Source organism: Lycium ferocissimum, chromosome 9, assembly GCF_029784015.1.
Source record: "Lycium ferocissimum isolate CSIRO_LF1 chromosome 9, AGI_CSIRO_Lferr_CH_V1, whole genome shotgun sequence".
Classification (NCBI taxonomy): Eukaryota; Viridiplantae; Streptophyta; class Magnoliopsida; order Solanales; family Solanaceae; genus Lycium; species Lycium ferocissimum.
In genome coordinates, this window is record NC_081350.1 from 29,592,072 (window position 1) to 29,604,980 (window position 12,909).

General features: G+C 34.8%; 1 protein-coding gene and 1 pseudogene across 1 annotated transcript; one reads left to right on the forward strand and one right to left on the reverse strand.

Moving 5' to 3' along the window:
- Nucleotides 1–307: 307 nt before the first annotated feature.
- Nucleotides 308–1,934, reverse strand: LOC132069373 (uncharacterized). Its single transcript, XM_059462737.1, has 2 exons — nucleotides 1,803–1,934; nucleotides 308–1,590 (listed from the first exon to the last, which is right to left on the reverse strand). Exons 1-2 carry the CDS (start codon nucleotides 1,893–1,895, stop codon nucleotides 388–390), a joined length of 1,296 nt encoding a protein of 431 aa, XP_059318720.1. The 5' UTR covers nucleotides 1,896–1,934; the 3' UTR covers nucleotides 308–387.
- A 2,885-nt stretch (nucleotides 1,935–4,819) lies between these two features.
- Nucleotides 4,820–6,433, forward strand: LOC132031773 (aquaporin TIP1-2-like; annotated as a pseudogene).
- The last annotated feature ends 6,476 nt before the right edge of the window (nucleotides 6,434–12,909 follow it).

Genomic DNA, 12,909 nt, shown 5'->3' on the forward strand with positions numbered 1-12,909 from the left:
GTTTATTTGAATTGGCTTGTATTGGTAGTATTAGCTTACAATTGGGGTTGGTTACAAATGACTAAGGCCACCCCTATTTATACTTGTGTAGGGATGGTTCTAGAAATACTTCTAGATACATCCATTAGAAAAATCTAGTCATCTTTATCTCCTACCACTACTCTAGAATATCTTGATATTATTCTAGATACAAAAGGATCTAGATAATTCTATCCTCAACTATAAATATCTAAGTGTCTAGAATTTCTAGACATTTCCTAATACAATATATATCAAAGATATTACATTATAAATTTTTAGAAACTCTTATAAATATCTATGATATTTATTCTTCCAAAAAATTAACTTTATTTTTTCACGCTCCCCCTTAAAGTAATTTTTTGGAAGCTATCCTGAACTTGTCGTGGAAGAACTCAGACGAAGCTTTTGGACGTGCCTTGGTGAAGATCTCAGCAATACTTTCTCGACACTTTTTCCTTCTTCAAATGATGATGGTTTTCCGCTAATAATTGAGCCTCCAAAGAAACATGAATGTGTCTTGATAAAATTTTCATCTCTGTAGCAGGCAGACTTGCCACTATTTCTTTTTGGCCTTTGCGAACCACGTGAATCATCTTCATGCTGAATTTCACATTCTTGAGTTTCTAGACTCCCCCTTTCTCTTAGCTCCTTAACAATTGTGTTATCTGGAGAAGCACCTAAGTCGGTGACGATTTGACCACGAATTTCCTTTGAAGCCTCAATACCAACATAGGATCCACCACTAGATTTCCTTTCCAGCTTCTCAATAAATTGTTTGGTTGCTTCAGAGCTTTCAAAAATCATACCATTTGTATCTGTATATGAAATTGAGCCTTCAAGGTCAACCTCTTCATTTATTTGACCATCGGCTTCTCCATCTGCTTTCAGTATTTGAACTGAGCTAGTGATTGACTCTGATACGGCAGATAATTGACCAGAGACTTCAACCTCTACTACAACTCCCTCAATGCTTTCTCCGGAATGGTCACCATTGCCATATGTAGTTTCAGAAACTTCATGCTCAGGTTCTACTTCAACATCCTCTATGTCCAGACTTTTATTACTAGTTTCAGGATCTGCTTCCTTGATTTCCTCAGTAGCAGCTACCACGTCACTAGTCTGAACGTCCTTGGAATCTTCTTGCTTTTTGTTGATGACACCAATGCCTTCCTTCTCCACGTGATAGACCGTATTATCTCTTGAGTCCATAATCCAGTCTCTTTCGAAATTGAAGGAAGCCAAGGCATCTACTACTCCAGCCTCAGCTACAAAGCACCTTCCCGCATCCTCTTCTTCTTCAGCAGCTTTCTCAACTTGAGCCATGTTGCTCTCTTTTGTTTGGCAATATCTTTTTATGTGTCCTATTTTACCACACCTGTAACACTTCAGAGTCTTCTTATAGTTATTAGTAGACTCTCCCTCCTTTTCTGGCGAGCTGGAAACACTTTGAAATCGGGAGTGTGGCGTATCTGTGAATGTTTTTCCTTTGAAGTTCCTCTTGTCGGCTACAAGAGCATTTCCTTCCCCTTCTTTAAAACATACACTAGCCATCTGTTTGGCTAGTAGCTCCTGTGATGACAACAAATTCTCAAACTCCTCCAAGGATGGTAGTTGAGCCCATCCTTGAATTGATGTAACAAAAGGAATATATTCTGGCTTCAAACCACGAATGATAGTTCTTCTCATTCGTGCTTCAGAGATAGCCTCGTCTAGATTTAATAAAGAGATCTCTGAACATAAGTTCTTAATCCTCAAAATGTACTCGGCAATAGAAAGATTACCTTGAGTGGTGTTCGCCAATTCATTCTCCAATATTTGTAGCCGGGCTTCATCTTTCTTGTTGAACAAACTATCAAGGGTCCTCCAAATTTCATGAGCTGATTTGCACCTTATAATATAATCAAACAAGTTGTGAGAGATGGACCTCTTCAGGATGAACTCCGCCTTCGCATTAATTTGCTTCCACTTCTTGTATGCGCTGCTATTTTTCGGTCCGTCGGTAGGAGGACTTATGTAACTCCCATTGACAACATCCCACAAATCCTCGCCCACTAGGTATGACTCCATACATGTCTTCCATACCTTGTAATTGGACTGATTCAACAACTCCATCCCCAGTCCATTAACATGGCCGCTCAAATCCATTTAGAGAAACCAGTTGAATCTACCACTAACCCGATCTTGAAATAAAATCCAGAAGCCAACGTATGGCTATGGCTCTGATACCATGTAGAGAAATATAGCAGAAGAAAAGTAAATCGGGGAGACCTTCTGCTAGCCCAAGATCGTTAACTAAGATCGGAAGATTCAACTAAAGAAGAGGAAGCTATGGAAAGGAAAAGTTTATTTGAATTGGCTTATATTGGTAGTATTAGCTTACAATTGGCGTTGGTTACAAATGACTAAGGCCACTCCTATTTATACTTGTGTAGGGATGGTTCTAGAAAGACTTCTAGATACATCCATTAGAAAAATCTAGTCATCTTTATTTCCTACCACTACTCTAGAATATCTTGATATTATTCTAGATACAAAAGGATCTAGATAATTCTATCCTCAACTATAAATATCTAAGTGTCTAGAATTTCTAAACATTTCCTAATACAATAAATATCAAAGATATTACATTATAACTTTTTAGAAACTCTTATAAATATTTATGATATTTATTCTTCCAAAAAATTAACTTTAATTTTTCACAAAGAGAACGTGACGATTCGTTGTAGGATAAGAAGTAACATATTAAGTTAATTACAATTAAAACATACATTTGATTTAGTAACTAAGTTGGATATCTGATCAAACGTCTTTGTTTAGAACATAGAAGTCTTCATTCTCCTCCCCCATCAACTTTTTGAAGGCTTCCTTATTTTCTCTTGTTCTCTATATATGTTTTTCGGTTAATCACATGTGAATCCTTTAACTTGATGACATTAGTTTTGAACTACTTCATTGTTGTCATTGTCAAAAAAAAAAAAAAAAAAAAAAAAGGTTTTAAACTATTTCATGAGATAACAAACTATTAATAACTTTCAACAAATAGGAAATATCACAAATATAACTCTGATAAATCAAATGAAAAGGAAAATTTTGAAATAAAAGATTAACCATCTAAATAAATTAGAATAACAGATCTATTTATTTATACTCCCATATGCCAAAATAACATTAGAGATCAAAATAGCCCTTGTAAAAAAAAAAAAGAAAAAAAAAGAGATCAAAGTAGCAACTTTAACTTCCAAGTCCTAAACATAATTAATTAATCTCTCGGAATAAAAAAAAGTGTCCACTTAACCTTTTTTTTTCTTGAGTCAAAACGAGTGTGTACTTATCAAATAAAAAAAGAATTAACTTTATTTTTTCAAATTTGCCCATTTTAAGTGTTATGTGACCAAATCTCAATACTTATTTAATTAGGGTAGTTTAGTCAAATTAGTTATTTTTGTCTAGGAGTTAATATTTTGTTAAAGTGTGTGCAAATAACTAAATGAACATTCTTTCTGATCCAGAGATCCAGAAAGTATAAAAACGAAGAGAACAACATCAATTTGTGAAAACATAATTATCAACCAAAATCGCACATCAATGAATCACCAAAAAATAATATGATAAATAAAATTGCGTTCATCATGAAGACAAAAAAGTTTAAGAATAATACCATCAATCTTTCAGTGACATCTCCATAATTATTCCCCTACCTAATCCGTTATGGCCAAAGAAGAAGCACCAACATGAAGCTATGAATGTAGTGAACATCATCACCACAATTAACCCAAAATATATATTAAAAAAAAAAAAAAAACATCAATATGACAAAGCAAATTACAATCCTAATCCATGAAATCAACACGGTGACACTACCATCAACATCTTCATATACCTCTGCTCTTTACTTCTGTCTCAACTCCCAATTCCTCTTTATTAGCCACTACTTTTCTTGGTCCATCAGAATCCAAAATTGAACGGAAGTTAATTGAATTGACATAGTGGTTTCAGGGCAAGCTTTTGGTCTTCCTATATAAATTCAAAGAGCTGCCTCTTTAATTTCCATTGTTAAACACCAAAATTCTAATGAAAGAAACGGTTGGCATTGAGTTTTGATCTAATGCAAAAGTAAATAATTGGGAGTTATGAACATAAAAGGCTTGGGAGTTATGGATATCACTAATTACTATACCAATTAAGTGTATGAGTTATGGAGGTAATTTTTTAGAATAAAATAATTATGAAAAATAAGAGAAAAAGGAGAAAAAAGATAAATAAAATTTTTGATCAAAAAGAGGTGTCACATCACCTTATTTAAGCCTAGCTTTATATTATATATAGATTGATTGATTAGTACTCTTAAAAGACATGCACTAAATGGCATAACATGCCATGAATATAACGTGGGTTGACTTGAAACTGACTGTCTCCTTGTGTGTGCTTCTCATAAGCTTACTTACCTTTTCTATACTAACTTCTTTGTTAATTATTCTTAGGCAATACCCAGTAGTCCAGTACTAGTGGACTAGGCGTGAACATGTGCATGCGAATAATAAAAAAATTACTATGACAACACACCCACCTTATTCCATTCTAGCCAGTCTCCACGTGTGTGCGTATAGTTAAAATATTTTGAGAATATATTCTTAAATCTAACTCATGCTCTTACCAGATAAACTCATCTCTTACTATAAAAGAGTGGCCTTGTTAGTCGTTAGGAACGAAAACAATAAGTGCTTGAAAGATAAAGAAATAGTACTACTATTAGAGCAGCTACAATTCATAAACCCTCTAATACTCTTCAGAAAAAAATATGGCAATTGTTATTGTAAATTTGAAAGAGGCTCGCCATCTTGATACCCTTAAAAGGGCTGTCTTAGCTGAATTCATTTCCATGTTTATTTTTGTTTTTGCCAGTGAAGGGTGTGCCATAGCATTCAGTATGTCTCACTAAGTTTAATATTGTGGCCGAATAATTTTAATATATATATATATATATATATATATATATATATATATATATATGATTAATATTGTAAATTTCGTATAAGGATTTAATTTGAATACACTAAAAGTGTAAATGAATTTTTTTTACTATATTTTTGTATTGGTGATAATTGACGAAGTTGACGAGCGGCGGAGCAGTCATACCAGGTAGGTTTTATTTCCGCAGCGATATCCCATGCATTTTCTCTTTTTGTGGCAGTGTCAGTATCAGTAAACATATCTGGAGGTCACGCAAATCCTGTTGTTACGTTCGGTGTCTTTATTGGAGGTCACATTACCTTTTATAGGAGTGTTCTGTATTGGATTGCTCAACTGCTTGGATCTGTCGTGGCTCTCTTCCTCCTCAAGTTTGCTACTGGTGGCTTGGTACGTAATGGCACTCCCATAGCCATACACTTTGCTAGTAGCCTAGTAACTCGTGTAGTCGTCACATAGATAAAGGAAAATATTGAATACAACAATCAAATAGAAAATAAGGTAAGAGGTGTTTGGAAAAATAATTCATGATGGTTTAATTACCAAAACTGTAAATAAATGGATCATACATCTGGTGAGTGGGCAATTTAATTTGGGGGCCTACATCGGGTGAGATGGTTCGTGTGCTGATATCATGTAAAGAAATGGATCATGGGTCTAACTCAACCCGAAAAACTAGCTTATGAGGTAAGAGCTGTTTGGAAAAATAATTCATGATGGTTTAATTACCAAAACTATAAAGAAATGGATCATACAGCTGGTGCGTGGGTAATTTAATTTGGGGGCCCACATCGGGTGAGATGATTCCTGTTTGATATCATGTAAAGAAATGGATCATGGGTCTAACTCAACCCCAAAAGCTAGCTTATGAGGGGAGGATTGCCTAACTCTATATAAGGAGACCACCCATCTCATTAACCACCGATGAGAGACTTTTTTCATTCTTCAACAAAAACAAACAATAAAGTTACTTGTCTAGGGATTAAACTCCGCCAAAAAGCTTTCATATATTTATATTAACTAATTAAGTTTATAAATCCTACAGGACACGTCAGCATACGCTCTAAGAGGTGGGGCAACACCATGGAATGCAGTTATTTTCGAGATAATGATGACCTTTGGACTTGTTTACACTGTTTATGCAACTACAATTGACCCCAAGAGGGGTAACATAGAATGTATTGCCCCAATTGCAATTGGTTTCATTGTTGGTGCCAACACGTTGGCTGGTGGTGGTATTTATGGTGCAGCAATGAACCCTGCTATGGCCTTTGGTCAAGCAGTGGATAGCTGGAAATGGAATAGCCACTGGATCTACTGGCTCGGTTCATTCGTGGGTGCTGCCATTGCTGCTTTGGTCTATGAAACCATCTTCATTGGCTCTCAGAACACTCATGAGCAACTCGACCCTACAATGGTAGTTGAAAAAAGAAACACTAGATAGAAGTGAAAAAACACAAGTTATACGCATAACTCTATAGGCCAACAATGCGACGGAACAAGTTCATGACCTGATTATATTTATTATTTTATACTCTTCCAAGTTCTAACATTAGTAAGGCTCGTTTTGATTCTCTAACTGGGAACGATGAAGGTTGTAAATGTCGTGACATGATAGTATTTAGGGCGTAATTGTAATACTGTAGTAATAGTATTAGTTTATAATATTCTCACAAAATTTTATGTCTATCGATGGATCACAAATGTAATAATATAAGTAATAAGTTTCTTATTCATTAGTTGTGTTTGACGCTTTTGGACTGCAAGTTGTTCTTTTTCTGCTATAATTTTGCTAATTTTGGTTTTGCTTAATTAAACCTTGAAGAAAGAGCGAGGGGGCGTGGGAGGCCGCGGGGGTTGGGCGCGGGGGTGGGGATTGCATTGCCTCGTTTTTGCTTCAATCTTGTTGTTGACCTTTTTCATGCTAATTAGCTATGATAGTTTGACGAAGAAATTAATTTCTCTTTTGCACGTACCACTAAGAATAATGTTGTCAAACACAATTTTTTTTAATTTTTTTTTATCATGGTTTTTTAATTAATTTGAGAAAAATGCACATGATTTGCACATGTCTTAATTAATTTGAAAAAGACCAAATAAAAGTTTCTCATGGTTTAACTAGGGACACTTTTATCTAAATTTTATTTCCACGCTAAATATTAGTTATTTTTTAATTATATTTTAGATGATGTCGAAATATTAGTAACATGACATTTATTTCCATTGAAAGGGGTTCTTTTTTGGGAAAATTTCAGTTATAAACAATTTATGGGTCAAAATTACATATTCATATCCCATATTTTAAATTACAAACCTACAGCCCAATATTTCATGGCACAACTTGAATATTCACCTTTATTCAACAATATACAACTTTATACACCTACTGTAGACAATGTATACACCTTGTATAAAAGTTTATAATAATATATAAGACTAGTATACAATATTATACAACAATATATAACTTTATTCATCTACTGTAGACAATGTATAAACCTTGTATAAAAGTGTATAATAATGTACAAGACTAGTAAAAAACTGAAGAGGAAAAAAATGGCTATGGCGGGTAATTTAAAAAAGATGGGCTAAAACAGATAAATATTTTGCCATAATTGGCAAACAGTGTAAAATTACCTTCTTTTTTTAGTCTTGAATTGGAGTTTTGAGGGAGAATCGCTCAAAAATACATTACTTAATCACTGTAGAAGTGGATAGTTTGTGTTATGCACGAGACTAACATGAAGGACATTTATATGTTGGCGTCATAATTGAATATCAATTAGTTAACGGTAATAGATCATGGAGTCAAATATATTTTGCACAAATTTGAGTATTACAAATCAAATAGATTATAAAAGTTGACGGTTAGTTCGGTCCATTTCAAACCATCTAAAATTTGAAATACCTACCATTCAAAGCCTAAAGAAGTGTGAAAGAGTAAGCAGAAATATTATACATAGTAGCTAAAGCAAAAATGGGAACACTACAGGAGCACCCTTCTATTCTCATTTGGGGAGCATCATGCGTCTCTATATCTAGAGCCCGGCATTTTTGTAACCAAAAAAAAAAAAAAAATTGGAACCAAACTAACCCATTAAAAAAAAAAAAAAAGAACCAAAGTAGGCTTCACGCACAGATTTACACTTTGGTCCTTTCACGCCGTTATCTGTGCGTGAAACACCTAACAAAAACCCCCATTTCCAAAGATACTCTTCTCTTTCATTTCCTCCATTTTCACCCTTTCAACACACTTTTGCACTCCCAAAAACATGTCTCAAAGTTTTGAAACTTCAAAGTTTGCTATACAACCCGATATTTGTGAATGCAGTTATTACTGTAAACTAAAAATATCAAAGACCCAAGATAATCCGGGTCGCCGTTTTTGGCATTGTAAAGTGCCCGAAGTAAGTGTTTTTACATTTTTTAGTGTTTTTTTTTTTCACGTTATCCATATATTTTACTTTAAAAAACTGATTTTCTTGTAATGTTTATAGGATATGGGCGGTTGCAAACACTTTCGGTGGGAAGATAGCATTCACGTGGATAAAACGGTGGCGGCGAAGTTTAAAAATCTACTTTTTGATAGAGATACCGTGACTTCACGTATCTCTAGAGATACCGCTAAGTTGGACTCGCAATTTAAGCTTGTGAAAGCTGAAGAAAAAATTGAACTTTTGGAGGTCTTGCTCACCGGTTCCGCAAAAAAATGAATTTTGCTGAAGGCTAAAATTAGAGACGCTCAACACGAGAAAATAGCTTTGAAAGAAAAACTTAAATTGTGGAAGATTATTTGTGCTATCTTGTTGTTGTTCATTATTTATATGTATTTTGTTTATTAAGTTTAATATTTGTATGGATTATATTTTTTACTAGTTGTACCTTTTCCCCTATAATGTAATCAACACCCTTTATGTACTAATTTATTTGTGTTTCTTTGTTAAATTGTCAATTAATAATAGACTTTAACAATAAACTTTGAAGAATTAAAAACATGCCAAACTAATTCAAATTTATGACTTTATCATTAAATAAAAATACAAATTAACAGCCTTAGTCCGAAACTTAAATGACCCATAATCTAAGACGGTGAGCCTAAATAGACCCTAATCGTCATCGAATAAAGTCCTCAATATCGTCCTCGAACGATATTGGCGATCTCTTAACACACATCTTTTTTATGAGATGTTAGTTCTCTCTTAGGTTGATGATGCTTGTTCTTCGCCAACTTTATCATGTAAAATCTACAACGTCTTGCCGAAGATTCTCGTTGTTTTCTTTTCTAATCCTTTGTACGGCAAGCTCGCAAGTTGCTGGACGTACTCGAGGCATGGCAATTGAGTACCTTGTTGGGATTGGTGCGTTGAGATTTTCCAAGTTACGAACAAGACGTTCTGATTCGGCAATCCGATGTGACCATTCTCGGCGTAAACCGCAATAATATTCTCGCGGATCTGAATATTTCACACTGCAGAAATCATCATTACGCTCTATAAGAAGGTGGGGATTTAGCTAGTCTAGTTTGAAATCACTGGTATCACTCGAAAAACTGCTATGATTTGAACTCTCTTCATCACTGCTATTTGGTTCTTTTGGAAGGAGTAAAGACCAAGCTGAGTTTCTACTACTGAAATACGTTGTAGTCTAATAACAAAAAAAAGGACTACTTATATAGTTGCAAACCCCCAAGTACCCTCGGGCGGGGGGGGGGGGGGGGGGTATGACCCTACCTACTTACCTTATTATAAGAAAAATATTAATCTTCATCGGACATTTCACAGTCCGAATCCCATTTGGATCTAAATCTTGTGCTGCCATGTATACCATATTCTACCCTATGGTAACGTATTTGCATCCGATTGTTCTCTTCGCGAAAACGATTAAGAGAAAAATTAAACTCTTGTGGAGTTTTGCGAGGCATTGACATAGCGCCTTTTTTTAGGCGTTTAAGGCCTACTAAAACTAACTTTTGCTCCAGTGCTTCAGCCTCCCTAACACGCCAATTCCACTCCTCTCTCATTGTTTTATTGTATTCTTGACTGAATTTTTTGTTAGGGTTATTTGAGTAATGAAAATCATCATCATCTAGTTCCCATGTCCTACCCATTGCTTCAAATATGTTTGCTGGGGTAAAACATGTAATAGAATCAAGATTACCAAATTGGGTGTAGAATGTCATGATAACTCATTTTAAAGTGAATACTAGTTATTTGTCAATCATGTTATATATAGTGCTGCATTTTTTGACCATTTTATTTGAATTTAATTCATATTACGCAACATTTCACTGCGCAATAGAACATGATTTGACAACACACCATGCATGCCAATTTTAGCTTTTTTATGACACATAAAGGACCGATTTGACAATACAATGCTGCATTTTTGACCGTTTATTTGAATTTAATTCATATTACGCAATGTTTCAATGCGCAATAGAACATGATTTGACAACACATCATGCATGCCAATTTCAGCTTTTTTATGACACGTAAAGGACCGATCTGACAATACAATGCTGCATCTTTTGACCCTTTTATGTGTCCTATCGAATCATCATAAAGGCATATTGCACAATATGCGTACTGCGAAGGGTGGCTTGACCTCCACATGCTTACCATCGGTATTGCTTAAGGCACTTAAAGGCTAATTTGCAAACAAAGTTTGGAAATGGCACGTAAACAAATTGATGTGGGGCGATGCGGCAAGATCAACAAAGAAAATGGGTCGCAAAAATGGAGTTTGGGAAGTTTAATTCATATGTTTGGTTGATGAAATTAGAAGTTGAAAAATGGATGCTTTATATGGAGAAAGGAGATGGGGCAACACTCACAATGAACGCTCGTAGTCTTTCAATGGACTCCTTAAATCTACTCGAGGACTACCTGTCACCGCAATGGTAAGACTAACTTTCGCATCGTGGAGCGATTTGCGGATTGAGACAAGGTTCCATATTAGCCGAGGACGGAACATGGATGCCAAAGCGCAAAAAAGATGGAGCACCATAGAAGAAAGGCAACACCAAATGACCGAGTATGACGTCGCTCGAATGAGTGTATGAAGTTAGAACGGGTTATTGCGACCGGCAAAGAGGAAACAAACATATCATTACTTTGCGTACAAAATCATGCACTTGTGGTAAGTGGCAAACGTACCACATGTCATGTTCTCATGCAGTCAAGTGCTTTGAGAGAATGGCCAGAAATGTAACTGATTATGTGGCGGAGGAATATAAGGTCGTAAAATACCTTATAGCATGTTCCGGCCACTTCCATCCCCTTTGTGATCAAGCTTATTGGCCAGCCCCGCCGTTTTCTATGATTGCGAACAAGAAGCATATCCGTAAATTGGGAAAAAACAAGCTAACCCGTTATCACAATCAAATGGATGTTAGCGAAAAGACTTACTCTCGCAAGTGCTCGACATGTAAGCAATTTGGGCATGATAAGCGTTCATGTGGGCAAAACTCCCGTGGTGGCGACATCTGGAAGTAGAAGAGTGTCTAGAACTTGATTTTTTTTTTTTTAAGTCTATTGTAATTTAATGATGTATTTCGTTGCTAATGGAATGAAATATTTTTAAATATTATATTTATTTTTGCACATTCAAAAGGTGCGGATTACACAATACAATAACAAAATAAAAAAGACATAAAAGAAAAAAAAAAACCTAATACAAAGTAGAGTAATTTTTTCTTTTCTATCTTTCTTGAATCAAAAAAGTACTTTCACAACTTTGGGAGTAAAACAAAAGAGATTAATCAAACTCCTATAAATTATGACACTTAAACCTAAATATAACAAGTTTTCAAACGTACTTTGGAGCACTTTACAACCCCTAAAACGACGATCCAAATGTATAGGTATACTTGATGTAATGAGCCGATCTTATTGTACACTAAAAAAATATTAAGTTCTATATAGAATATTTATATTCCGGTGTTTTGAAACGTGACTAATCTTCGGTCAAAGTACTAAAAAAACCTTAATTTTGAGTTTGATTTTCAAAGAATAAAGGTTGGGGTCGGGGGGGGGGGGGGGGGGAAAGGGGTTTCAAGCACAAAATCTGTGCGTGAAAGGACCAAAGTGCCCTTTCATGCACAGATTCTGTGCGTGAAGCCTAGTTTGGTTCTTTTTTTTTTTTTTTTAACGGGTTAGTTTGGTTCCAATTTTTTTTTTTTTGGGTTATAAAAGTGCCCGGTCCCTATATCTACAGGAGCATCCTGCATTTATGTTTTGCAGGAGCATCTAACATCTCCAGTCGTTGATGTTGATCAAGATAAAATATGTGAATAATAAAGACAAATACGATAAACAATAGTATTAAACCGCCCACAAGGTAGTACATGAACCATGTCGGCAATTTTGCGCTGCCCAACATGTAGTAGCCTGAACTTGAGTCGTAGCGGAATGTGAGAAAGCCAAAGTCAACAATACCTGTTTGTACGCCAAAAGAGCAAATTGGTTACATTTCAAAGTCAAGAAGCTTAATTAATTAATTGGATAACTATTTCTTCTCAATTTCATTTCAAATTGGTTGCATTTTAAAGAGTGGTAAAAAACAATCGATCTTAATCCGGTTATATTGAAAACGTTTTGATTATAATTGAAATGAAAAAGTGCAATGATTTATTAACAGAAATTTAAATCAGTGTGCAAATGATATCCTTAAAAATGCACATGATTTGCACGTATTTTAATTAATTTGAGATTAATGCACATGATATACACACGTCTTAATTAATTTGAAAAAGACTAAATAAGTGAGGAAATTTCTCGTGTTTTAACTAGGGGCAATTTTATCTAAATTTTATTGCCACATTAAATATTAATTAATGTTTAATTATATTTTAAATGATGTCGAAATATTAGTAACATGGCATTTATTTCCATTGAAACGGGTTCCTCTTTTTAGTCTTGA